Source organism: Grampus griseus, assembly GCF_964374135.1.
Source record: "Grampus griseus genome assembly, chromosome: 1".
Lineage (NCBI taxonomy): Eukaryota > Metazoa > Chordata > Mammalia > Artiodactyla > Delphinidae > Grampus > Grampus griseus.
In genome coordinates, this window is record NC_139017.1 from 66,213,917 (window position 1) to 66,241,077 (window position 27,161).

The window sequence follows — 27,161 nt, forward strand, 5'->3', positions numbered from 1 at the left end:
AGACAGGCCCTTCATTTCTCCTCAGTACCCTGTCCTTGGGCAGACTGGGCCAAGCTTCCAGAGAAGTTGGCTTCACCATGAGGGGTGTGTCAGGGGGGTGACTGCCATGCCGCAGTCATGGGCAGGTCAGGCTGTTGACATGGACATGGGAAGTCAAGTGGGGCTTTGCATAGAGAGCTGGTCTGAGCCGGGGCCCTCAGCAGGATAGAAGTCGCTGTTCCTACTGGCCTCTGGGCTACACTTAGCCCTGGCACCAGGCACTCTCTGTCACATCTAGGACCTGATTTTAGCCTCAGAGAGCTCCTCCACCCCGGTAGCAGCCTCACCCCTCCTGTAGAAGGATGGCTGAGATGGAGATCACAGAGAGGCCACCCAGACATTGAAGCAGGGTCCCACAGCTCCTTGTTTGGTACTAGACACAAGTCCAAGGAACACTGGGACCACCCTGGCCACGGTCCTGGGACAGCCTGATAGGATCCCTGGGCTAACCCTGGGTCTGAGGGCCAGGACCTCAGCAGCGGCTGGGTGTGGAGCAGAGAGCAGGGTGCTTAAGCCAGCCCGGGCCTGCCACCTCTGCACCTATGGCTACAATAACACCCGGCCAGAGCCACCCTGGTCTCTGGGAGAGGAGTAGCCCCAGAGTGCAGGAACCTGGTAAGTTTCCCATCAGAGAAGCAAACCGAGCTTCTGGGATGGAAGCACAGATGAGAGTGGGCCAGCTGTCAGCACGTGGGTTTAGTTCTCTGCCCCCAGCTCTGTGTTTTGTGCAGAACCCCAAGCCATTGTGGGAAAACTCACGGGCCCCCAAATGCTAGTCCTGAGAACTTCTGAGCATCAGGGTCAGAGATCAACATCTTTGTGATATTCCTGGAGTAAGTCAGGATCGACTCAATTCAGTAACAGCCTTCCTCACTTCACCACGGCCTGCAAGGTGCCCGGCGTGCCTGGACCCTCCTGAGGAAGATGAGACAAAGCTTCACTCTGAGAATGCTGGGTAGGAGAAAAGGCGGCGGGAGAGCTACGGCAAGGCCCCCGGCTGCAGAAGCAAGGAGGCGGGAAGGGCACCTGCATCCCGGTGGTCCCCCGAGGCTCCCGGGTCTACAGGAGTTAGCTTGGACATTTTATAAGGCAGGGGTGGTTCCTGGGGAGCAGGAACTGGGTGATGAGATGAAGTGGGCAGTGAGCTCTGGGGCACCCAGAGTGGGAAGCCGAACAAAGAATAGAAAAGGGGAGGCGGCAGGAGTCACAGAAGGAGAACCGAACAGCCCACTCTGGACAGATGTGCCACTCCCAGCCTTCTCCCGGGGACCCAGCCACCTTGCTCAAAAAAAGGCATGTTCTCTTCTTGCTGCAAAGGCCCCCGGGGTTGGGATCACCCCCCGACAGGGTCTCTTGGCCACAGGAAAACAGCATGACAGGACCCCTGGTGGGAGACAGGAACACAGACGTGGGTTAACCCAGGAGGGCAGAACCAGTGGGGCTGTGTGAACTGTCAGTCCTTCACAGAGACCCCAGAGGCAGGCAGGTAGACAGCACCTTCTGTGCAAGAGCGGAGCGCCTACTACTTAAGCGTGGCCTGCTCCACGGTTCCTACCACATTCCAACCTCTCACACTTCTCACCTTGCTTCCTGCACTTACCACGCCTAGACCCTAGAACTACATCACATCACACTGTGGAAACCCTGAAAAGCTGCTCTGAGCCCTTACGACTACTCTTTCCCCATCCCGTTTTCACTGCCTTCCCCACTACTGCTCTGGGTTCTCTCAGGACCAGCTCCCTGGACGCCAGGTTCCTGGGCCCTCCCCGCCAAACGAAATCAGAACTTGCTCTGCTGCTTCTGCCAGGGCCTGCCTAGCCCTGTCTTCACGCACAGCAAGGGAAGCCCGGGTCTCTTCGTCTGTGCAAGGAGCCCGAGCGTAGCTGGCTGCATCATCTTGCCCAGTGCCTCTCCACACTCCCATGCTGGGCAGGCGCTCTCGGTGGCTGGCTCTGTGCCCTGCCTCAGGCTAGACGAGACACATCCTGTGAACCCGGGGTGTCGATACGGCTGCCCGAGGTCTCAGGTCCGGTAAGCACTGCCCCCGGCTTGCATCCACACGGGCAGAGGCGAGGTAACAACCCAAGGGCCTGTGCTGTCTTGGGGTCAGGAGGAGCTGTGGCTGTGCTGTGCTCGGGGTATGCGGCTTTCTGGGCCTGGGCCCATCATCCAGCCAAACCCGTCATCCCTCATCCAGCCTGATCCCCCCGGAGGCAGGAGGCCTCTGGCCCCCAGGGAGGAGAAGGAAGGAACCAGGAGGGCATGTGAGGGAGAAGAGCAGGCAGCGTGTGGGAGCCAGGCAGAGAGAATACCCTTCATCCTGGGCTGCTGGCCTTGCAGGTCAGTGGGAAGCCAGGGCAACTCGGAGCAGAGGCGCCCTGGTCTCCAAGGGCTGCAGCCAGCACGCCAAGGAGCCATTCCACTCTTGAACTAGGACTACACATGGACTTGTGGCCCTGCAGCAGCCCATGTGGAAGAACTGGCTCTGCTGAGCCTTGTGCAAGCAGGACACACAGCAGGGTGGAGCTGGGGCAAGGGCCAGGGTGCACGGTGGAGAAGCGAGCAGAGGGGAGGGGGTCTCAGCAGGAGCAGAAGCAGCTCTACTCAAAGGACAGCAGGTCTGGGTGAGGGCCCTCCATGTCAAGACTGGAGGTCCGTGCCCGAGGAGGCGGGCTGCTGTCCTCCAGAGGGTCAGCCAGGCTGATGGGGCTCAGGCTGAGTTTGAGGCCATTTCTCTCGATGAGGCCAGGTGAGGAGGCCCTTCGGCACTCAGTCACCTTTAGCTTCGGTTCGTCCTGGTTGTCCTTGTGGATTAGGTCAGGTACCGACAGGGAAACCTCTCCATTGGGCAGAGCCTCGCCCCTGTCCACCATTTCCATGATGGCCTCTGGCTGTGAAGCATCTGCTGGGCTGGGCTGGGCAGTGGGAGGGGAGTCCTGGGGCTGCCCAGGTGACAGCTCTGTCCCATACTCCAGACTGCTTAGGACTGGCTGCGATGAAATCAGCATGTCCTGGGTGGTCTTCAGGGCCCGAGGGGTTCGCTTCCTGGTGGTAGGAGGCGGGGGATCCAGCCGAGGGAATGCTTCCTGCAGGGATGACCTATAAGGTTGGTGACATGAGCTGACATAAGGCTGGAGAGACACCATGCTGCACCTTCCACTCACCCACCCGGGAAGTGCTTTTTGCTCCGGGCTCTCGTTCTTGGTTTAGCGTGCGAGTCTCGGCAGTTTGAGCACAAATGGCTTTGGGCCTGTCACCTCCTCACTCGGTGTTCACAACAGCACGAAGTGTTAACACTGGGACCACTGGTGAACCGTGTCCCATCAGAACCTACACGATAGCCCTGAAAAGCGCATCACCACTTGGGGAGTGTAGGTGTCTAAAACGAGGCTGGACACGGGAGGGCTGCCAAAGCAGGCTCCCCTCCCCCCTGACCGGTGGGTTCCGCCAGACGCCGGCTTCTCCACTACCAACAGTCAGGGCAGCACTTCTCAGGCGTGGCTGGGTGTCAGAATGCCCCCGGGGAGCTTCTGGCAATACCTGGGTTTGAATCCAGCTCTGCCAGTTACTAACTTTGTAACCTTAAGCTCCTCACGTTACCTCTCTGAACCTGCTTTACCTGCAAAATGGAAATAATATACTTCATCTCAGAAGGCTGTTTCAGGGTTCGGTAAAATAACACAGCGGAAGCAGAGCACGGTGCTAGGACGTGATGGGCACGCCGTAAACTTCAGCTATGGTGGGAGTGTTGAAGCCGGCTCCCACAAACATGGCCCGATCCTTCAGCTGTTCTTTATGTGACAACCCCCGTCCCTACCCCAAGGCCATTCTCCCCTCTAGACACTACGGTTTGTCGCAGGCCTCTTCCAGTGGGTCCAGACCCGTGAGGATGTCAGGGCGGGAGGGAGAGATGCACTCACCTTCCGTCATCCACGTCAGCCCCGCCGGCCAGCTGGGCCCCTGCAGTCTTGTTGACCTCCATCGTGCCCACGCTGCCCAGGCTCGAGGGCTCTTTTCTCCGCAGGAAGTCGTTAACTTTGGCCCCCATGGCTTTGCCCAAGTTCTTGAGGTGCTGGCTGCTGCCCACCCAGAGTCCAGGCCCTCCGGGCTCCACAGACCCCAGGGCGGCAGAGCTGGGGGCCGTGGGCCTGGACACGTGGGGGAAGGAGCGGCTTGGCTGGAGCTTTGGAGTGAGGGCCGTGTTCAAGTTCTCAAACATGCTGTGGTCGACTACAAACAAAGAGGGAAAGACAGAGAGCCGGTGAGGGGAGGGGAGGGGGGCCCTCGACCCCATCACTTTTGATCTTCTCCATATACCACACCCACAACCTGTAACTTCATGAGGTTTTGGAAATAAGAGGGAGGCAGCAAAGACACTCTTGAACCTTCCGATCCAGTTGTTCTGATGGGATGTGGGACCAGAAATTCTAGTTCTGCCTCACCCAGGTTAATCAGTGATGAACTCTAGCCACAAGAAAGCTAACGTATCCCTTTAAACATGCCTCCTTGACTCATGGCTTAACCCCTTACCTTGGGGTCACCAGGCCCTTTGAAGTAAAGACAAACAAGGATGAAGCAATGAGATGTGACATTTTTACACTGCCATGAGCACATGTGGAGCTCTCTGACTCAGGCGCTGGGGTAGAAGCTGGTGGAGGGATGGCAAGTATGAGGCTGGGAGTTGGAAGCTCCCTGCTACAAAGTCACACGTGTAGCACGTTTTCTCCATGAAAAATGCTCACTTCTCTTGGAGGTGGAACTTGGGAGAATGGGACAGCTGCACGCAGAGAGATGCTAAGTGGTGGTTCAGAACCAGTTCACGCCAAGTGGACAAAGCACTTGGTGCCAAGGAAGCAGGTGGAAGCTGACAAACGCCAGCTCACTTAATCCTCACAAGCTAGTAAGGTGGGGCATGGTAAGATTTCTCTTTACAGAGGAAGAAGACGGGGCTCAGAGTAATGAACTGCTGGGCCCGAGGTCACAGCCCAATTACTGGCACAGTGGGAACTAGAACCCAGGTTTTCTCACCTAAAGCTCAGGGCTCTTGCCACTACTTCTCCTGCCTTGCAATGGAATAAATGCCTAAATATGCCTCGTGCACAGTCTGCCTCTCAGGGATCTCTGTTCGGCTGGAAAGATTAACTCAAATGGCTGGGAGGAGACCCACTGGGTTGTAAACACTTGCAGGGCAGAAGCCATGACTCACTCATCTTTGTGTCTTTAACAGCTAGCCTGGGTGTGGCACACAGTAGGTGCTCAATAAATATCCTGAAATGCAGATAGAGAATCATGGAGACCGAGACCACAGTAGCTCCGAGGTCTGTAGTTGGAATGGCTAGAGCTCAGGGCTCTAAGCCACGCTGTCCACACACTTGCACAGAGGCAGCCTCTCCCCACCAGGAAATCCAGCTCAGGCCTCAGTGCAGCCAGACCCACTCTGGGGCCTTGGAAGCAGGCTTGAGGTTGCTGTCCTTACCAGCTACTCCAGATATTTTGTCGGTCTCAGAGGAGGAGAGCGATTTGGGCATAGGCTCTGCTCCTTGTCAATACCTCTGCTAAGTGCCTACTCCTGCCGAGCCTTGCTAAGAGTAACTGAGGTTAGGGTATACATTTTCTTCCGTTGAACTTTTGCATAAAGCAATTCTCTGCCCTTCACTGCTGAGTCCTGGGCACTGGGGAGCATTTCTCTTTATTGTGGTTTTATGCAGAGATATCCCTTCTGAGCCAACTACCTCAATAAGCCATATGCTAAGGGTCTTCGGGCAGCAGGAGGAAGCTGTGGGAGGAGTGGAGATCTCCCCCTGTGATGAACCCCACAGTCTTCACCTCTGTAACTGCCCCTAACCCACCTGCAAGAAAAGCACCACTGCAGGGGACATGCTGGGAACTCGACTAGAGCATCCCTGGGACACGGGGCACAGAGCTGACTGCTTCAGGCTGGCTGGGTTCCAGACGTAGACCCAGCACACTAGGAGGAGATCCCGGCCCATCCCACAACAGGGGTATCAACTCTTGAGTCTTCTCCTGAGAGTATAAATCTTGCCATGTCATCCACTTTTGCATAATTCACCTGTCATGTCCCATATCCTTCTAATTTTTCTTTAATCATGAACTCTGCAAACTAGCAGAGAAGCCTTTGGAAACTAAAGCATTTAATGATTTCCCCCAAAACCAGAAAGTATTGGGGCCACCATGAAACTAGAGCAAATGTTCAAGAGATATATGCCAGGGAAGAGGGCCAATCCCTACCACTTTCGGGCTCATATAGTTCTGTGGCTGTTTCCTTACTGGTTTAATGTGAGTGTTCAGAGCAGACACATTCACTTCTAAAAGTGTAAGTACCAAAAACACCTGGCAGAGTGACTTGTAAATTGTGAGCCCCTTTGATTATAATTATTGAAGAAACACATTCTAAGAAACATAAATAACTTTTGGATTAAGCACCATTTTAGATTTCCTGTACTTGTTGTTTCTCTACCCTTCAGGATGTATACACTGAATTCTTAAGTAATTTAAAGATAGCTCATCATATACTCTCTTCATAATTCTCTTAAGTCTTCTGGTAAACACATCTTGTCTTTAATAATAAAATAAGTCCCTTGATGGGAAGAAGCATCTTAAGTGACATTTTTTGTCTATAATGCTCAGCATAGGGCCTTGCACAACAGTAGGCATTTAATAAATTCATTGAATTGACTTTTGATATGAATACTTAAAACTGACTGCATTATGGGCTAACATCGTAGAAAAGCTATTCCCCAAGCCTTCTTCCATTTACAAAAGACACTCAAAATCCCCTCCTCCGGGAGCGGTCCACGGGGGCTCTTGAGGTCAGGCCGGGAAAAACTGCCCTTCTCTCCAAAGCAGGACTCTGGTTGGGGCTCCCTTCATCTTTACATCTGAGGGATGTGCAGCGAGCCCCTTTCCTGCTGGAGGCACTAATGACCCCACACTCTGTCAGGACGGGAGGCTTGGTGGTTCAGAAAATAATGGCGATGGCAGAAAGAAAGGTGACTGGATCCCAACCAGGTGGCCCTCCTAACAGCACCCCCCAGCATGCACATAGCCAAGCAGAGGGGAGCATCTGGGGCCAAAGTCATCCAAAAGAAAGACAGTATCTTACCTGTCCGAGAAAGGGGCTCGGAAAGCAGGCGGGAAACAAACGAGAGAGAGAGACACATTTTATGTAGTGACCGACCACTATGGGAGCGTCACCTCCCGTCTGGGTCACCAGCAACAGCCCACCAAGAGGATATAGCATGCAAGACAGGGGTCCTGCTATGAGGAGTGTAACAGACCTGGATGACCAGGTTCCCATACGCTTTTTAATAAACCAAAACAGAGCTGTATTTTAAAAATTCTACAAACAGGTGCTGGTGCAGCCTCCTGTATTTCCCCCAATGTTCTGAGGCCCCTTTACATTAAGTATATCTGAAGTTCCTAGCTGGCAGTGGGAGGAATGCAATGGGCCAAGGCAACGTGAAATTCTAAGTCTTCTGGATCCTGTGTACGTCACTCGTTTTTTTGCTGTCTCGTTTCCAACATGTGAATCCCTAGATTTTAGACCGGAAAGACGTTCATTCATCCACTCCAACCGTCTACATTAACAAAATGGGAAAGGCAGGTGGCAGAGAGGTCTGCCTAATACCGCACAGGGAGGTAACGGCAGAGCAGGGGTTAGAACTCACATAGACTGACTCCCAGACCCACGATCCTTCTCTACACCATGACGGCCAAGTGAGACTGCCAATACCCTCAAAGTTGCCAAGGTACATGGCGTCAAGTTACACCCTAACATGTTCTAACGTTCCAAGCCAGGCTATGAAGGAGGTCCATGAGATCTCATTCTCCGCACTGTCCTGCAAATGTTTAAGTACTGTGGATAAACACGGGCGGGAAGACAACTCTGGGATCTCACATGCACATGCTAACTCACACTTGCTTCACACACTGTGAGGGGAGCCCACTGCTGACTAAGGGCTGGGCCAGACCTTTCCCATCCAGCACAAACATACCCACCTTTAGATCTAAAGCCCTGTATGCATCTAGTCATGATGATTTAGAATGGGGCACCTTCAAGCTCATCTTTCAACCCTCTAGCTAGCAGGCTGGCCAGGTTGTTACACGACAGAAGGGAAGCAAAGAGAAGAGGCTACCTCGCCACTCTGAGTACATAGCCTTACTACCAAATTGCTTATAATGAGCAAAACGGTGCTAAGTCACCCATTTATGTTTTAGTCATTTGCTAAAAACAGACAGCACCATTTAAAACAGTATTTGGTCCCTATTCTTAGGACGTACATATGGAAGTATTTAGGCACAAAGGGACATTATGTTTGTAATTTACCTTCAAATATCTCAGAAAAAAAAATGTAGACACACAAAGAGGCAGAGAGGGAGGGAGGGAATTGATAAGACAAATGGAGTAACATGTTAACAAGAGGAAAATCTAGATACAGGTTACGTGGATGTTCCCTGTTCAAATTTTATTTTTGCAGCTTTTTATAAGTTTGAAATTATTTCCAAAGAGAAATGTAAAAAAATATACCCCAAACCAAAAAAACAGAAACTAACGTAAAACAACAAAAACATCTGGTGACAGAGGTTAGGCAGATGAAAAAAGCAAAGAGGTCATTAAGAGAGGACAGAGGATCCCAGAGCTGGGGGTGGTGACAGCAACGACATGGAAAAGGGACATTAAAGAACAGAGGGGGCGCATAGACAACATCGCTATCAGGTCTCTACTACATTCCTCCCGCTCTCTGGGTATCCCCAATCAAGACAGGCCACGGAAGAATGACAAGTGAAAAACATCTTTAAAATTTTTTTATCTTGCTTGCTACAGACCCCATCCATCTTTCGAGAGGGATAACCTCCCTGGCGAGTAGAATCATGTGGCCTTTTGTGATGTCAGCTGAGCTCAGAATGTTTATTGCCTGGACAACCCAACCAGCCTCCTGGAAGCAGGCGTGTGTGACCTCCATACACTTCAGTAGTCAGAATATGGAGAACTTCTCACTCCTCAGCATTTCTGGACCTCGAATCTCTTCCTCTGCTCTGAGCACTTTTCCTGATATCACGCCCTCACGTGCCACCAGCTTGCCAGGTAAACTCTCGTGCCACTAGGGCCACAAAAATGTGGTTTTCTGAAGCTTGTAATTGAGTACTCTACCAGATCATGTTACAGGACCACGATTTAGTGAGAAAGTCAAATTACACGTGGGGAGAAAATAATTTTTCAAAATGTTGCCTACATGGTAAGTAGTTCCTGCTGTTGATTCATTTCTTGCAAGGGAAGGATGGGGGAAACATTTGTTATCAGGCTTTTTTCCCCCTCTGAATCTGCATGAACCCTCAAAGTGACAGTTTGTCTATGTAAGGAGTATGTACTAGTTTCAGCCCTGTTTTGACAACCTGGAGAAGATCTAGACTTATCAATCCATCAGAAGGAACCTAAGGCAGGGGGGAACTGATGAGCCTATCCTGGAATAAAGTTGAATGTGCTGAGGACTTGCTATTCAAAGCATAGTCCATGGACCTGCAACATCACCATCACCTGGGAGCTTGTCAGAAAAAGGCAGAATCTCAGGCCCTACCTCAGACCCGCTGAATCAGAATCTGCATTTTTAACAAGATCTCCAGGTGATTCCTATGCACATAAAAGTCTGAGAAATGCTGTTCTGTGAAGTGGTTCTCCTAAGCATCCGTTTGCCTATACACGGGACATTTGTATCCGTTTCCCAAACTGAGCACAGCTACTGCTCTGCGATTTGAGGCAAGCCAGCTTCTTAATCCAAGTATTAGCAACCATCAGGCAGCTGGGGTCCACCTGAACACTCTCTGGCTGTGGGTGGGAGGCGTTTTAATTGGAGAAATGGGCTTCTCGTCTTCAAAGGGATCTTGTAACATAGCTACGCGGTCCTCCACCAGACTCCCTCCTCTGGGCCCTCCAGGGACCCAAAGGCTGCAACGCAGAGTGAAAACACACACATACACACACACACACTCTCTCTCTCTCTCCCCCCCTCCCCCTCTCCCTCTCTCTCTCTCTCTCTCTCAGCTGCAGGAGGGTCAAGAGCGGGGAGGGCCAGGCAGAAAGCTGTCATCTGGTCCACATCTTATATTCTTCTTTGGAGAGGACCTTTCCAGGGCCTCAATGACACCAGCACCCCATTTGGAATTCCCCAGGAGGTCATCCAGAATAGCTCTGCCTATGTGGATGCCACAAAGGTCATTGTTTTGCTTCAGTTTTGCAGTGCCTTAAAGCACCAAGGTTGAACCTCTAGGTATGTCTCGGGGGGAGGGGCCCCAACAAGAGGACGCCCAACCTTGCTCAGCTCACCAGAGTGTTTCCTCTGTAACCCAGGCATTGCAAAGACTGTGTCTCCTACTGAGGCGTCCAGCCCAGCTCAGGCCCTGCCACCCCAGTACCAAAGCGGCGCTCTCCGGCATGGGGTGCACAACACGGTGCTCTCAGCAGGTGAGGCCTTCTCTGACTCAGGTGGGCACATGTGAGAAGCTGGGGGAACAGGGGCTGCTCCCCTAAGGGCAGGGTGCCTGTGTGTGGGATCGCCGTGTGCTGCCTGTCCCCACTGCAGTCTCTTGTCCGGTGCTTCCTTTAGCAGAGACCTGCAGGTCTGTGAAGTCCTCTGCTTCTCCTCTCCTGTCTCTCAGGCTGAGGGAGAACAGCACTTTCTGCCTGACTGGGCTGTTGCAGGCAGACAGTGAGGCTGGAGAAACGGCCACAACCAGTGGTGGTAGAAAGAGGGGCTCTAGGAGGCCAGAGGTCTGGCTGCCTGCTGAGCCACCTGTGTCTATCCTCAGAGGAGGCAGAGGAAAGGTGCCTGCAGGGAGGGATGCACCTGACAAACGCCAAGGCTTAGTCATTGCAAGGGGAGTCTCTACCTAGAGATCAAACTGCTTTTCTCTGGACAGCAGGAAGGAAGGCCTTAGCCTGCTCTCCCCACCCCATCCTCTGTCTGCTCTCAGAACTGCACTCAAGGAGGGGCAGAGGTAACCTGAGGTCCTGCCTGACTACCTGCTTTCTTGCCCTTCTGCTTCTCCACCCGGCCTCCAGCCACCCCAGGTCTCACTGCTCCCTGCCCGGCTCGAGGCTCAGACCCAGCCCTTTCCTTTGCAGGCTGCATCTCGGGGGACCCCCCAAACAGAGAGAAGCTGAGGAGGAATTGCACCATCTACCGGCCCTGGTTCTCCCCTTACAGCTACTTTGTATGCAAGGACAGAGAGAGCCACCTGGAGACCTACAGCTTCCCAGAGGTGCAGCGGGACGAGGGCAGGGGGGACAGCTGCCTCCCAGAGGACACGGCTGAGAGCATCTGCTCATCCTCCTCCTCCCCAGAGAACACCTGCCCCCAGGAGGCCACCAAGAAATCCAGACACGGCCTGGATTCCACAGACTACATCACATCCCAGGACATCCTAATGGCCTCCAAGTGGTACCCGGCCCAGCAGAACGGCTACAAGTGTGCGGCCTGCTGCCGTATGTACCCGACGCTGCACTCCCTCAAGAGCCACATCAAGGGGGGCTACAAGGAGGGTTTCAGCTGCAAGGTGTACTATCGCAAGCTCAAAACCCTCTGGGGCAAGGAGCAGAAGGGCCGGCCGGGAGACAGGCTTTCCTCAGGCAGCTGCCAGGCCTTCAAGTAGGCCTGCTGGGTGGCGGCAGCTGTCTTGTTAGCGGACAACGCTTTAGGTAAACAGGAGATGATGCCTATTTATGTCTCTACAGAGAGACCAATAAACCAAAGTTAGTGACAGCCTTCTGTCAAGTCTGAGGTCACCCTGTACCACCTGTCCTTCTCAGTCCCTGGTCCCCATCCCATTCCCCTTCTGCTACCAGGTGCCTAGCAACACCAGGCCCATCTCCCTGCCTCTTTTTTTGTTTTGTTTTGTTTTTTGAAAGACAATACCCAAAGTTTGAGACTATCTTCTAAAATGGTGGTTTTCAAAGTGAGGTGCTCAGACCAGCAGTGTGAGCATCCCTGGGGAATTGGTTAGAAATGAAATTCTCAGACCTACAGAATCAGAAACTCTGGGGGGTGGGTCCCTCAATCTGTGTTCTAATTGACCTCTAGGTGATTCTGATGCAGCTCAAGTATGAGAACCACTGTTCTAAGACCCTGGCCTTCCTGCTGGTCCTTCTGTGATGGGTCCTTGCCCTGCACCGTGGGAGAACTCACACTGAGGGAGAAGGCTTGAATGCCCTTTTCTGTCGGTTCCACCAGCAGAATCTCTGCACAGTTTGAAAGCTTCTTAGGTGTTAGATCTTCTGAGGGGTGGAACAGGGAGGACAACATGCCCCACGCATAAGGCAGAAAAGAGGCAAATAGGGCTGGGGCCCATTCCCACCACGTGTACCATGATCCTTCATTTGGAAGGGACATCTCTGGCTGAAGCAAAACAGATCACTTCTGGCCCGGGGGGTATCTTTACATGGCTCTGTTGAGTCATGTCTAAAAAGCCGGGTAAACATGTGAAAACACTGCTTCCTAGCACCAAGAAATGTCCCAGCAGACAGCCCTGACCCTTACTCCATTTCTGAGCAAACCTCATAGCCAACTCTGACCCAGAAAAACGGATGAGCATCAAGGGTGCAGCAAGGACATCGGTTTTGCCCATTATGTGGTTACAGAAAAAAGAGCTTATGTTTGATGGTCTTATTTTCAGGCCTTATTTACCTGTCATTTCATCTCCCTAATGACTCAGTGGGCCCCTTCACTGCAAGGGGGCATTTCCTTTCTGGAACCCTGGCACCAACCCTCCCCTTGTGTCTGCTTCCCCACTGCTTGGCCAATGGGTTATGGTGGAGGATCTCCCCTTACCCTTCCAGGGGTCACATACTTAAGTCTTCCGAAGCCCCACTTTATAGTTTGGCCGAGCTGCTTCTGCTTATCACTGTTCTGCTAAAATATCATTGGTGGGGGCTTCCCTGGTGGCACAGTGGTTGAGAGTCCGCCTGCCGATGCAGGGGACGCGGGTTCGTGCCCCGGTCCGGGAAGATCCCACATGCCGTGGAGTGGCTGGGCCCGTGAGCCATGGCCGCTGAGCCTGTGCGTCCAGAGCCTGTGCTCCGCAACGGGAGAGGCCACAACAGTGAGATGCCCGTGTACCGCAAAAAAAAAAAAAAAATCATTGGTGGTTCTTTTGTGAGAGACAGGCTGGCTCACACCCCCATCACACACCAGTCCCTTGCTGTGAGAGCACTCCCAGTCCTGCACCCAGTTCCCCACTCTTTCCCTCACCCTCTACCCACTAAGTCAGAGTCCCAGAGTCTACTTGATTTGCAGGCTCCAGCTGGCCTGGGAGCCAGGACATGCAGCGTCCCACCCACTCACTGAGGGGCAGGGTGGTCTTCAGGCAGCCCTGACATTATTCCATTGCTTCCAGGGCCCGGTTCCCGGAGGGAGCAGATGAGTGACTCTGGCAAGTCTTTAGTCCTCACTCTGAGCTCCTGCTTTCCTAAATGGAAAGGCCACCGGAGCCCCCGGAGGCTTCTCCTTACAGACGCTACTATGCACGTGTGTCCCCTCGACAGGGCTCCTGAGGGAGTACAAGGAGGGGGACACGGAATGGACTTGAGGAGACCGGTCGCAGTCTCAGCATGGTCTGTGGCAGGACCAGGCGTGGAATCACTCCTCATCTGGTCTCTCTCCCTCTGCCCAGCCCTCACTCCCTCCTCCAGGGCATCCACATCATGGGCACAGAGCACAGCTTAAAAAAAAAAAAAAAAAAAAAAGGAGAGAGAGAGAGAGAAATCCACCCAAAGGCCAGGGACTGAGCCCAAGGGCCACAGCACATGCTAATCACGGCCTGGCAGGTGCGAGAATTTAGCGTCTTCTCCCTAAGGACAGGGTACTTTCCACCTTTCACATTTAACGTAGGGTCATTATGACCCCAGTAGCTTTCTCAGTACAGAGCTCTGAATAGTTTCCGCTCAGCAGAAAATGCACGCAGAGCACAACTGCACCGAGCAGAACAAACACGCCCCCCCCCCCCCAGTTAATGAGGGGGTAAACTGTACTGTGCCCTGGGCCACTGCCAGGCATTCTGTTGGGTGCTTCTAAAATACCATCGCATCTACTCTTCATTATAGCCTTATGTGATGTGCTGCATTCCCATTTTACAGATAAGAAAACAAGGCTCAGTTCAGTTCACTCAGCCAGAAAAGGGCAGAGGATATGTGTAACCCTGGTTGATCTGACCCTCCAACTTTCCTTCAGGCCTGGCCTACCAAAGTATCAGGTTTAACAAGACCTCTGCCTTCAAAATGGCTATGCGTTCCAGTCAGGGGAGCCTGGTTTTCACGATGTGGGTTTTGCGAGATCCTGCAGCTCCGTATTTCTCTAACATCCTCTCTGCCGGCATCCCTCCTCCCCTTTCATTTCTACTCCCTGCAGGAAAGCCCACACCTCAACGAGTCAGGCCTCCTCTGCTGAGCTGTGCGTCAGTGACACCGTAACCCTTCTAGGCAGGTGTGGGAAGAAGTCTGTTTGCCTCCAGTTTGGACATTCCTGGAATGGGCCCATCCAGAAACCTACCAACTACATATTTCAGACATTTAGTCGGGGAGTCAGTGAAATTTTATAATCTTGATGATCTTAGTTATATCTGAAAATATCTATGATGTACTTTTTCAAGCACTCAAAACTTGCTGCTGCCGCCAGTATAGTCCAGTGATGTCTGGAGTTTGAAAAGACCTGGGGTTTGGGAGAGTCCAAAAAAAAAAAACGGGTATAGCCTAGGCATTACTGACATTTTGGGCTGGATAATTCTTTGTGGCGAGGCTGTTCTGTTCACTGTAGAATATTTAGCAACATCCCTGGCTTCCAACCACTATGTGTCAATAGCCTCCTTCCGAGTTGTGACAACCAAAAACGTCTCCAGACGTCACCGAACATCCAGCCCTTGGGGGAGCGAACTCGCCCTTGGATAAGAACCGTTGGTACAGCCCGATCCTGCAAGGCTGGTCTGAATCAACTGCCCCTGAAGGCACCACCTTCCCCCGCTGCTTGAAGGAACACACGAGTTCTTTCTAAACACCACACACCCTCGGGAATGGTGCGTCACAGAGCTGATGCCACCGGGCTCAGGAAGTTGGGAGGCGGGTGGGGGAAGGAGCAGGTGGAATAGAAAAGGCAAGAAAAGACAATGGAAAAGCTTTTAGAAACAAGAAAGGTTTATTTAGCAAAAGCCACTAGACTAGTGACAACATCCAGGGAGTAAGTGCACTTAACATGAACAGAATCTTTTCCCAGAGAGTTGATCCAACAGAGTTAATGCCACACAGTTTTAGGAAGTAGAGGGCGCAGGGGGAGGGGGCAGAGTGGGAGGAAGTAGTCAGGCAGAGAGAAAATAAAAAGAATACAACCCCTAAATGAGAGTTGAGAGAAGTGAGGCTATGAAGAGGCTTTATAGACAGCATTGGTATAAGCAGGAATATGATTTTCAGTCCCAATATACAGTCCATCCTGTGCAGAGAAGTTCTTTCCTGGCTCCGCAACTGTGGGAGCCTCGTGTACCCAAGAGTCTGCTGGCACCCAGGAAAGGCTGGGGCAGGTACAGTAAGGGAGGCGCCCCTGGTGTCCACTTGTTCTCCATACGGGGCAGAGTAGAAGGATGAAAAAGAGGGGGGCAGGAGTTGAGTTAGCAGAGCAAGAAGCAAGGAGAGAGGAGGACAGGGTGACATTGCTCGGAGATCAGGTCTGCAACATTCCCTTTCCTTCCCAGTGGCTGGTGACCCTTCAAGGCCCCTAGATCTGTCCTTTGTCTCCTTCACCTCCAACACACCTAGTGCGCGCTGGTGTGGGATGCCAACACACAAACCAGCGCTCCAGGGAGGGCCTGAACTGGGGAAAGAATGGGGCCGAGGTGGGTGGAAACCACTGCGGGGCACCCCGAGGGCAAGGGTCTTAAATGGGTCCCAAGTCAGCGGTACATAGAACTAGTCTCTCCAATTCTTCAACCTCTCCACCGTCTCCTTTCTTCCTTCCCTTGGCAAGGTTTTCAAGACCCTTTTAGAAACTATGCCCCCCACCCACTCTTCTCCCCATCCCAAAGAAGCCTCCTCCTACCACATTCCACACACCTAATCCACTGGCCTCTGGCTTTGTCCTCAGCCCCTGCTTGCAGGCAGTGGGCCTGGAGAAGCCAGACCTTCCACTCCCCTGAACACCCCAAATTATAAGGAGCTAAGAGGTCCCACACTCAAGGAAGCCTGGGTAGGATTTTGTAAGCTAGCTAGAGAGGCTCAGGCAAACCGGACTCCTAACCTCTCTCCTTCGATTTCATGGTTCTTCCTTCCCTGTGTATCTGGACCTACGTCCAATGATTAATCAGAAAGTATAACAAAAACAGGACCACCTCTCTCCAACCAAATGCACATTAGGAAAAGAACACAAATCTACTGTTGATTCAAACACCCTGGAGATTCCCATTCTCTTCTCTCTGGTCACTTCTCACAAGCCTATGCATACATATACACCTTCCCTCACACGTGTGTGTCAATGCCAGCACACGTGTACACACATGCACACACACACGCACCCGTCCCATTCCACTGACACCCTCGTGCACCACGGAAGGCTAACACAAAGCTACATTTATTTCCTTAATTTGGACTTTCTGGTCTAGAAGAAATCCAACTGTAGCTATAAGAAAAGATCTGCACTTTCACTTCTATATTTTATAAAGCCAAGTTAGGCTTGAAGAACTCAACTTTGCAACCACATCCTTACCAACTGATCCCCAAATAATATTGCAGTCTGGGTCTGTGGTTTGCTGTCCAAGATAAAGTCTTATTTCCCCAACACTTGGCACGAGCATGTCTCAGCTCTCTCTTCAGGCACCTTTAAATCTGTTAACAGCCACTTAGGGCCTTATTGGAACCAAGGACAAGTAAGCTAGCCTTCCCTGCCCCAATCAGCTCACTGTACCAGGTGGTAATCTCTAGGCCTGGATGGTAAAAGAGAATTGCACCTGGCACTTTTTACAGGTGTGCTCGAGGCATGCATCCACAGGGAGACAGGTCAAGGGCAAAGTGACTATCGTTTCTGACTTAAGTGGCAGTGATTCTGAAGAGTGGACTTGAGTGGTCTCAGCTACCAGTCTCTGCTTTTTTTTTTTTTTTTTTTTTTTTTTTGATCACTACTGCGCAGTGGAAGGGACAGGTTGAGAGGTAAGGCTGGGGGCTCTGGGTCTCTGAGGCTTTTATAGAGGCAGAGTGCTACAAAGGCTTCAGCTGGCACAGCCCCTGAGGCAGGACACAGGGGAGAGAGGGCAGCTTTCCAGCCTCCACGTGGATGAGCTGGACTTGCAGGCAGGCGGTGGGCAGGGCATCCACACTGAGGGATCAGACCTAAGTGATCTGGGGCAGGCAAGAGGTTGTCCTCCCCACGGGCTTTCACGGCAAGGGCCTGAATGACAGTCAACTCCCAGTCTCCCTCAGGAGCAACACCTGAAGCCCACCTAGAGAAAGTGATTGGATCCAATTAATCTGAAAGCTTATCCCCGCAATGTGTCACATCCCAATTCCACGTTCACACTGAAAGGACTACCCTGTCTTTCAGCCTAGAGCGTTCGACCTCTACAATCTTTGCAAGGGCCTAGAGAAGGAATTCCTCCCACTAAGGTCGGGGAGAGTTAGGCAACTGGTAGCATCCTGATATCCAAACACAAAGTACCTGAGAAGGTACCGATGGCTTCCCTTCATAGTCGGGACCACAGAAGTGGGGGGGGTGGGCGAGGGGGCATCACACGACAGAGCAGGGGAGCCTGATGATGCAGCGGGCAGGGAGCACGTCCTTCAGCAGCCTGGTGGTCCTCAAGAGGGACCCTCTCCCAAAGCCATGGGCTCCGAGAGGCCCCTTGCCCAACCCCCACCCACCCAGTAGTCGCAAGCAGGAGGCAGGACCTGATTCACTTCTGGGAATCCAATGTCTTCCCCACTTGACCCTCCAAAGCAAAACCCTAATCCTTTTCTGAAACTGTAAACGCTTCGGGGCCCCCGGGTATCCTCAGCAGTGTGCATTCGCCGGCAGCCCCTACCCGGGCAGCAGCCAGACTTGGCCCCTCCACACCTCGGCCACGGCCTCCGCCTGCTAGCACCACAGCACCTACACGGCGATCTCATCGTCCAGGCTGTCGCCCAGCTCCTGCCTCTGCAGGACGTTCCGCAGGCGGGGCAGCTCCTCCTGGGACCACGAGTCGCGTTCCTCGCTCTCGTCCGTGTTGGATTCGTACTCCGAGGCGATGCCTGACTCTCGGAACTTGATGAGCTCCAGGCTGCCCAGCAGCGGCTCACCCTGAGCAGGGGGCGGGGTGTCCTCGGGCGGGAGAAAGCGGAAGCACTCCAGCTTCACCAAGCAGTCGCGCCTACCTAAGGGGCTGCCCACTGGGTGGGCGAAGTCGGCCAAGCCCGCGCCCAGGGGCGGCGAGTGCAGGTCCTCTGGCTTCGGGGTCGTGGGGTCACAGAGCACGGGAAGAGCTCCAGAGCGGAAGGTGATCTCCAGCAAGCTATCCTGGGAGCCCACTGGAGTGGGGGGAGAAGAGGGGGAGGGGGCGACATTAGCAAGGTGCTTGGTCTGGAAGCCACCGTTGGCCCACCCAGGTCCCTGGCCAGTTGAGCGAACCCTCACAGGGGCTCTTCAGCTCTTCCTTCCACCCCACACAGCACAGACACGCCAGGCTGAAGGGGACGAGCTCAGGGGAGGTGGTAAGGGCAGGGCAACGATAAGCCCATGATCAGCTGGTGAGGCCCGTGGACGCCTTGAATGGGGTGTGTGGTAGGAAGAAGGTACAAACTGAAGAGCTACCTTAAAAGCATGTAGTAACACTTGGTGCAACCTTGTAAATTGGCATTAATTAGAATACAACAGGGCCTTGATAAACAAAAATAAAAATCCAGAGGGGCTTTCAGAGCGGTGAAGTACAGTGGTTCCCAATCCGTAACTTTGGGCCACTTTAGAAACACAGAGTTATCAGCCCTGCCCCAGATCTACCAATGCAGAACCTCTGTGGGTTGGATCTGGGAATATCCATCTTTTAAAAAGCTCACGGGATCGTTTGGGAGAACTACTGGTATAACAGGGAAAGCATTAGACCTGGGTCTGAATCTGGGCTCCACACTTTGCTAGGCCTGAAACTGTGGGCTGGTTACTTAACCTCTCTGAGTCCGTTTCCTCATCTGTAAAATGGGCACAGCACCACCTACCACTATAGGGATTAAATGAGATTATGTATACGATCAACAGATATTGGTCCACAGCCAGCGCACACTTAGAGCAGCAGACAACCCAGGGACAAGCTCAGGAGGAAGGCGTGGAGACACGCTGTCTTCTAGTACTTCTCAGTGCAGCCTGGGGGTGGCTGGGAGTAGAGGCAGGCTGGGAGCCAGGCAACCTCTGCCACTCATCAGCAGAGCTAGCTGGCCACAGTTTACTCCTCTGCCTTATCCATTAAATAGACGGACTGCTGCCAGCCTTTTCTACGCTGCCGAGTTGTCAAATAGTGCGGGGAGAGTAAACTACTAAACAGTTCGATGTCTCCTGCAGACTCACAGAGACCACGATTCACCATAGGTGCTCAGCGTGTTTCAATGGGAAAAGCCCTCTGAGAAAGAAACGGGCAGCCCTAGTTTACGTGTAAAGAGCCCGGGCCCCCATTGAGGAGAGGCTGGGTGAGCATGTGGTCGTGACTCCCGGGGACTTTCAAGGTCAAGTCTGGGCACTGGGCTAGAAGGCAGCCAAGCCCCTCTCTGGCCCTGCCCTTTTGTAACTCCGTGAAATGTACGAATGGGACAAACAGAGCTGCCTTTGTTTTCTGCTGGGATACCAGGTCAGGTCAGGGGTCCAATAAAGCACCACCAAAAAGCTTTAGGGAAGAGAACATGTGGTTCCAGAGCTTCCCCACGGAGGTGAGGCTGGGCAGGGCCCCGGCTTACTGGCGTTCTGTCCCGACAGCTTCAGCTCCAGCTCCTGCACCTGCTTCACCAGCAGAGAGATGTGCTGAAGCATGTCCTTGTTCTGCAGCAGGAGCTGGTGCACGCGAGCCTGGGCCTCCAGCCGCGCCGCAGCCTCAGCAGCCAGCTGGTCCTTCAGCAAGTGAACCTGCAGGGGAGGAGGAGGCAGAGGAGACAGCGAGAAGACAGGACAGAGAGAAGGGAGGCACGTGAATGCAAATGCGAGTCACTGGTGGATGGCCAGGACCAGAGACACCTTCCAGGTTCAATTCAAGACAAAGAAGCCCTGCCCCGGGCAAAATGGGCACCCGGGCTTGCAATTCAGAGGAGAAGGCGAAAGAAGCTGCTCGCTGGCTCTCTCTCTGTCCTGAGTGAGGGCCATGATGTGTCACTCGTGTACGACTCAGAGCCCCACACCACGAGCAAAAGGTAGGAAAGAGTTGGGCCCCAGACCCTGCCCCCTGCTCCATCCCTGTCGGAACTCCTTTGACAGCTAACGTATTACTGCTGTGTTGAGGCAGGTACGTTTTTCTTATCTTGTCTTTTAAAAAACGAAACCAAAAACTGATATACTGACCCACTAGCTAAGAACAGTGTCACAGTAAACCCCCTGCAATCTTCCCTCTTCCCTTCCTCGCATCCAAATACCGTGAGAAACAGGAAGCCCTACACATGCCCTAAGTCAGTGAAATGGCTGTCGTGGTCTGTGTTTCCACATCTGTGGGTGGGTGTCAGATTCCTTCCCTGACCTTCCGTTCCCTTTTTATTTCTCAGGGCACCCGGGAGCATGCTTCATACCTGGCAAATGTCAAACGTTTGCTGACTGACTCATAACAGGGCCTCATCCAGCAACCCCGGCAGGGCTGAGGTAAACAGCTTTACAGAGACGCCCTCTATGAGAAGAGGGGGACCCTCATCACCTCTCGCCTTCTCATGGTAGAGCACCTGGCAATGGCATACCCCGAATGCTCAGGGCCCAGTAGGGTCTGCTCTTCGTGTGCAATCTGGGTGTGGGGATACAATTCAGTGGGAGGAGAGGTGGGGTGATTCTGTCAGGACCCTGGTTTGAAGAAACTGAGTCACGAGACGATGACAATATTTACACATACGTGATTTTTCTGCTAAGAAGTGGATAAAGGGGTCTCTAGGAGGGTTTCTGAAGGTCCCTGAACAAGCACAGCTGATGAATTTGGTGGCCTGGACCAAGGCGTGTGGGAAAGAGCATCTTCTTGAACCGAAAACATGGTGTGGATAAAGACACAGAGTCAGGGTGAGCAGGGTGGGAGAGCTGCAACCAGGAGCGGAGGAGAGAGAAGGAAGGAACTGGAAAAGCCAATTCTCTGGCTCAGACAACAAATGCTCTGGATTTCTGAAGCGTAATCCGCTCCAAAGAGATTCACGTTCTATCAGGGAGTAAAAGACCATGTCCGCCCCACCGTCTGGCCAAGCCTGACCCAGGGTCCTGCCAGCCCTCCCAGCAGCCAGCACTCGGAGACCATACTCTTGCATGCAGCGGCTGCTTCTCCCGCTGCCCGGATTTAAGGACCTGATCCTGCAGTTGGCTCTGCCTCTAAGTGGGGCCACTAATGAGATTAGTTGCCACTTTCCATTAGTGGCTCCCAAGATGAGGCCGATCTTTCCCTCGGGGGTGGGGGGGAGGATGCCTAAGGAATCTAAAGTAAATCTGTTCTCCACCGGGTGCTGCTAAGGACAGAACTGATACTTTGGTCCAGAAATCAGCCTCATCTGTTGCCTCAGATAATCTAAAGAGAGATCTAGAGAAGGGTGAGAACAGAGAAGAGAGTGGCAATAATATTTCAATCTGGATATCAGATGGTGGATGGCTATTAAGCCTCTATCTTCCCTGGAAACTGAGGCATGGAGGTAGTTCACCCGAGAGTGCCCCAGATCCTGTTGCTTCTGAGAAACAGGACAGTTGCTGTGGGAAACCCACCCCCAGAAGGGCCCCCAGAGGAAAGGCCAACCTTAACCTTCTACCTGCAAGTAATGTAACTTATTCCAACTAAGAGTATCATTGAAAGGAATGTACCGAGCAGACAGAATTGCTAATTATCCATTTTCTATTTTCTTTGGAACAAAAACAGAAACATTAGGCATAAATGTGGAACAAAACTTTCAATGCATGTAAACAGAAAACGTGGAGAATCCTGCCTACCACTAACTGGCATCTCTGGAGGGTTCCCTGCACACACATGCTACAGACTCAGGTGCCTGAACCCCACATCTGAACATCCCAACAGAAGCTGGAACACTTGAGTCTGTTGGTTACTCCCTATGCAACTGCAGGTAATTCACTTCTACTTGGACCTCCCTTTCTCCATCTTTCAACTGAGAGGGTTGGCTAGAGGCTCGGACAGTGTGATTTCACATCCAGGCGTATGGAGTGGCCAGTACCAGGGGCCATTCACTAAAGGCTCACTGAAGAACATCTCTAGATTTCCACTGGGAAGTCAGAGAATTAGGACTGGGAACAAAAGAGGAATTCCCTCCTGCAGAAGCCAGGGGAAAAACAAATTGGAAGTTTCTTTTGCAGGTAACCATTCTAGTGGTGGAGGTACCATCAGTACATAAAAGACGACCCTTGCATCAAAAGCTTTCATCCCAAATCCACTGGCACTCAGCACCATGAAAAATGCAGTGTTTGAGTCCTCCTCGTGCCAGATTAAATAAGAATTTTAGTTTTGCAAACGTAGTTATAACATTTCGGGCATTTTCAAACCCTGGGAATGAGAACGCACACGCTGCTGCCGCCGCCTAAACCCGGCGCTGACGAGCCCTTCCGCTCCTGCAGCCATCAAAAGTGGCAGCAGGCATACGGCTCCGACCTGTCGCTGCAGCAGTCTGCACATCACAGGAGAACCCAGACCAGGCCAAGCTGGGACAAAACAGCCAAGACTTCCTTTAAATGTGAGGCAATTTAATAGTCCCTGTGTTTTGCATATGTGGGCCTGGCCCCGAAGCACCAAAATGAGGCAGCATTATTTTCAGCCTTGGCTCGGGCAGTCAGCTACAGCTGTGTGCTCACTTTCTCCATGGCGCAACAGGAGCAGATAACACCGTCTCTTCCCTACCAGGCGGGACTTATTTGTACTCAGCACACTCTTAAAGCATCGGACACCTTTTGCAAAGGTAGGCCATATCAATTTCTGGAAAGGTAGGAGTTAGCTTGGCCTTTCCAGAGCTGTGTGGTCTTTGGCAAGGACTTATTCTGGTCACGATCTAAGTCCGCGGGAGGGCCACGCCTGGAGGGCGGTGTCCAGTTCTGCATTCCTGCCACAGCACTACAAGCGTAAGTTCGACCCTGTGCCCTCCAGCTGGGGTGCCACTTCCCAAAACTCAGATACCCACCCTCAACCCACCCAGCAACACCAGACCACTGCCCACTGGCTCTCCAGCCTACTTGCCTGGACTCCAGCTCCTCCGCGAGAAGTGCGGGCAGGCCCAGGCTGAAGTTAGGGAGCGGCAGGCACATGGAAATGGCAGTGAGGAGAACCAGAGCGATTTGCCCACACACACACCGGACACACAAGCGGAGGTAGGCAGCGCTGTCTCAGCATGCACAAGGCAGGGGACCTGGGCAGTGCACCCAGGGCGCTGGGGACTGGGGGAAGCCACGAGGCCAGATGCTAAAACTAGGGCCTCGGCGGGGTGTGGAGGGGTTTTAGCGCTGTTCCTCTAACTACGGCATACACAGTTGCGAAGCACAGGTAACCAACCACTTCTCTCAGAACAAGTGCAAGTGGCACAGGTAGAGGAGAAATCTTTACATAGCAACACTGAGCTGCGGTATAACATTTTCCCCAAGAGCTAGGCCAGGAATTGGCAAACTGTGAAGGAGCCTGGCCTACTTAACTGTTGCCAGTCAGCCACAGCGCCTGGATCAATTCTGGAGCTGTGTGGGCCCAGCCCGTGGCCATGCGGGCGCCAGCTACATCCCAGCTTTGGTTCAAGGCTTGGCTATACTCTCGTTCGCACCCTTGAACTTCTGGTCCATCTAAAAGCAGGAAGCTAGTGCAGCCAGGCAAGCCTCATGCTGGGTTCGGGAAAGTGGTCCAAAGGGCTTGGGGTTCACTATTTACACACTGATATCTAATCTAGAAATGCTTAAGAGGCAGCTGAGCGACACCTTCGCCTGGGTACCTTTAAGGCCAGGACAGGCCCTTTCTAGGTCAGCTCTGAACCAATTTAGGGAGAGGCTGGGAGAGATCTTGAGGTCTCAGGCCAAATCAGAATGCTGTGAAGGAGATCTAAGCCTAGCCCCATTGATAACAGTAGAACCAGACTGGCCTGTGAGAATAAATGGGGGAGAGGGGCATAAATCATGCAACAAGGGACCCCAAGAGTGCACCTGTTTGCAAGAAACTATCTTTATCCTTAGCTCTTCTCGGGAGCCACACAGGAGGACTTGGATGCCCCCAGAGCAAAGGAAAATATGTTCCCACTGAAGGGCTGAGATCACAGTATTACCCATTGGAATTCTGAGGACTGCTGGTAGTTTAACGAAGAAAGAAACCTTGCAGTTTGACGGCAGTAGAGTCTGACAGAACAAGTAAAAGTTGACCTCATACTGGACACTGTGCAGAGAAACCACGTATGCCAGATTTGATATGTTTTAAATGCATGAAAGATGTCAAGAAGACCTATCTATTAGTCCACCTATGTATCTTATATCGTTTATACCCAAAGATATGGATACTAATAAAAAGCCCTTGGATCAAATGCTACAAAGAGAGTGGGAGAGGAACACGCAGAGAAGCCTGTCGCTGAAGGCTGGTTTAGGACTGAATTGGTCCGGAGGACAGGGGAGCTGAAAGCCAGTTGAGAGGTTACAATAATACGGCTGCTTCATTCCCGGGCAGCAAAGGAAGGGGCAAACTGAAGAGACTGCTTATGAGGAAGGTAGAGAAGGGCAGAGGAGTCTGCTCCAGAAGCTCTCTGAAGACCTCAAGGTGCTGTCTGACCCGAAGATTTTAGAAGTCTACGACCCTACCCCAAGTCATTTCATCCATGTGGGATACTGATGCACTCTGGTGGCCTTTCAATCATGTCACTGCCTGAACTGAGACTCAACCAGGACACCACCAACTATAAGCAACAGATTCCAAGTGCAGGAGAGGCTGAGGGTGTCCAGCCTGTGGAAGTGGCTGGAACTGAGAGAGGCTCATCAAGTGAACTGCAACTGGAACCATGCTCTTCCCCTCTCCTAGCTTCACTGTCTTCAAGGACAGAGGCAATTAAAATAGGGCCAGGGCAGTGACGCCTGCTTGAGACAGATGCTTGATTCTGGGCCAGAGAACCGCTCTTAGGCTTTCATCCTGACTGTGGGAGACTTACAGGTCTTGTGGCTTCGCTGAGTACGTTAACTGCCTCAACACTCTTCTTGTGCAGACTGTACATGTGCAAATAGTTTCTCTTTAGTATTAAGCAGTGAGTTCACATTCAAATGCCTCTCCGGTAATATTCACCATGAATACGCATCAAGCCCGTTCTTAGATAAATAATAATTACTTGGCAATGGATATGCTGAAGGAGAAAAGTATCATGGCTGGAGGATGGATTTATATTTAACGGGAAACTCTGGAAACGACATGAGTTGCTGAACGGCCCCGTGCTGCAGCACGCCGGCTTTCTGCTCCTGTCAGCCGTCACACCTGGGAGGAGGGGATTCTCGGGACAGCCACTCCGTTAGTAACTAGAGGAGATGAACTGTGTTATCTGACAAAAGGCGATGATTTTTCCCCCAAATATAAGAAGCCATTAATGACATTCCTCCTCTTTGTTGCTGTTTTGGGAACACCTGCGAATCCTCCTAGAATTAGCACACATCCTTTCGGGTTCATGGTCTGGATTTTTAAAAAGGTTCAAATCCCTTGGAAGCAGTGCCCTACTGATTTTACTCTCTTGAAACCTGGCTGTAAAAGGCACCCATGAGGCTGGGCCTCAGGCCCAGGTCAGGGTGAGACTGTTACAAAGAAGGTCTTCTCAAGACCCAAGTCATTGCATCGTTCTGGGTGGGCTGCTGGCTGCTTCCTCAAGGGCTATGTGTTGGAAAGGACGGCTCCGCCTGGGTGGTTCACTCCACCCAAGGGTCACGAGACGAGTAAGGAGAAGAAACGATGAGGATCGATAAGAGCTCCCTAGAGAAGTCTTCGTGTTCTCATTCAAGAACGCAGAAGGCCAGCCTGGTTGACCAGATGTAGAATGTCGATGCATAGAGCTGCCTTTCCCGATCTCTCACCAACTCTCCAAAGCCTGAAGATCCCACCTTCCTCCTCACTGTCTGCATCTACCCACCCAGGTCCTCACCCTGTCTGACTCCTACCACAGAATTCAGCCTGTAAACGGTACAAATGATTGTGTCTTCACTCTTCCCCGATGGCCCATAGAGAAGATGAAGCTCGGACTCACAAGTTCCAAGGAAGATGTGGACTCTACCATGCCCTGCACAGAAAGCAAGCGAGAGGCATCCCTGCTAAAAGCAGCAGGGAAATCAGCTCACCCCTCCTTTCTAAGGCAGCAGCAGCGCAACACGTCTTCAGGGCTCACACAGCACTTGGCTCCTGAAATCTAAGCCAAGTCTTCTCATTATGGCTCAAATACTACGCCTACGTTCCTGTCAGTTAAATCCCAATATAATGAACTCCAGGCCAGTATGGTATCAAATTCTGCTTCGAGAAATTAAAAAAAAAAAAAAATCCTTCCTGGAATGCGTAGATGACTAACAGAGGCATGGAAATCCCTATGGACAAGGTTTCCAGGGTGGTGGCTTCTGCAAGGGTGTTTGGGACAAATTCACACTTTAAACTCTTTTAAGAGTGGTATCACAAAGTCACATCTGTCCTGACTCCAGAGGCGTCCCTTCCCACCCCAAACACCAGCAAATGAAGGTAGGAAAGGAAGGGTGAAATTATGTGCATCTTGTTCCTTAGTCAGTTCAAATCATTATCCAACAACATCCAGCCAAGCCAGCCAAGCCCAACTCAGAGCGGGGGTACACGGGAAGCCAAAACACTTCTTCCCATTTCTACCGCGTCCCCCATCTCTCCCCTCCCTGCCGCCCCCATTGCTCAACAAGCAACGACCCAACAGCGGGAGCCATCCCTCACAGCTCGCTAGGTTGTAAACC

General features: G+C 52.3%; 3 protein-coding genes across 7 annotated transcripts in view; 1 reads left to right on the forward strand and 2 right to left on the reverse strand.

Annotated features, from left to right (window-relative positions):
* Nucleotides 1-2,639: 2,639 nt before the first annotated feature.
* Nucleotides 2,640-18,536, reverse strand: LOC309821871 (uncharacterized protein C1orf226 homolog; the record flags this gene model as incomplete). 2 transcript variants are annotated; one of them, XM_082653404.1, is made up of 3 exons in its annotated part: nt 18,434-18,536; nt 3,960-4,269; nt 2,640-3,138 (listed from the first exon to the last, which is right to left on the reverse strand). In XM_082653404.1, the coding sequence occupies exons 2-3, from the start codon at nt 4,256-4,258 to the stop codon at nt 2,640-2,642; spliced, it is 798 nt and encodes a 265-aa protein (XP_082509530.1). In that variant the 5' UTR covers nt 4,259-4,269; nt 18,434-18,536. The 2 variants fall into 2 exon arrangements, with proteins under 2 accessions (XP_082509530.1, XP_082509531.1); XM_082653405.1 differs by lacking the exon at nt 18,434-18,536 and adding an exon at nt 7,163-7,228 and having other exon boundaries at nt 2,640-3,170; nt 3,974-4,269.
* On the forward strand, nt 9,043-11,706 carry SPATA46 (spermatogenesis associated 46; the record flags this gene model as incomplete). 2 transcript variants are annotated; one of them, XM_082653423.1, is made up of 3 exons in its annotated part: nt 9,043-9,145; nt 10,406-10,519; nt 11,180-11,706. In XM_082653423.1, the coding sequence occupies 3 exons, from the start codon at nt 9,043-9,045 to the stop codon at nt 11,704-11,706; spliced, it is 744 nt and encodes a 247-aa protein (XP_082509549.1). The 2 variants fall into 2 exon arrangements, with proteins under 2 accessions (XP_082509549.1, XP_082509550.1); XM_082653424.1 differs by lacking the exon at nt 10,406-10,519.
* The window catches only part of NOS1AP (nitric oxide synthase 1 adaptor protein), a gene marked incomplete at both ends in the record, with an annotated part of 288,950 nt that continues 279,959 nt past the window's right edge, over nt 18,171-27,161 (reverse strand). For all 3 annotated transcript variants that reach the window (XM_082653376.1, XM_082653374.1, XM_082653375.1), the window contains 2 exons: nt 18,171-18,586; nt 19,997-20,162. In XM_082653376.1, the coding sequence (XP_082509502.1) occupies nt 18,171-18,586; nt 19,997-20,162 (582 nt within the window). The remainder of the gene's footprint in view (nt 18,587-19,996; nt 20,163-27,161) is intronic.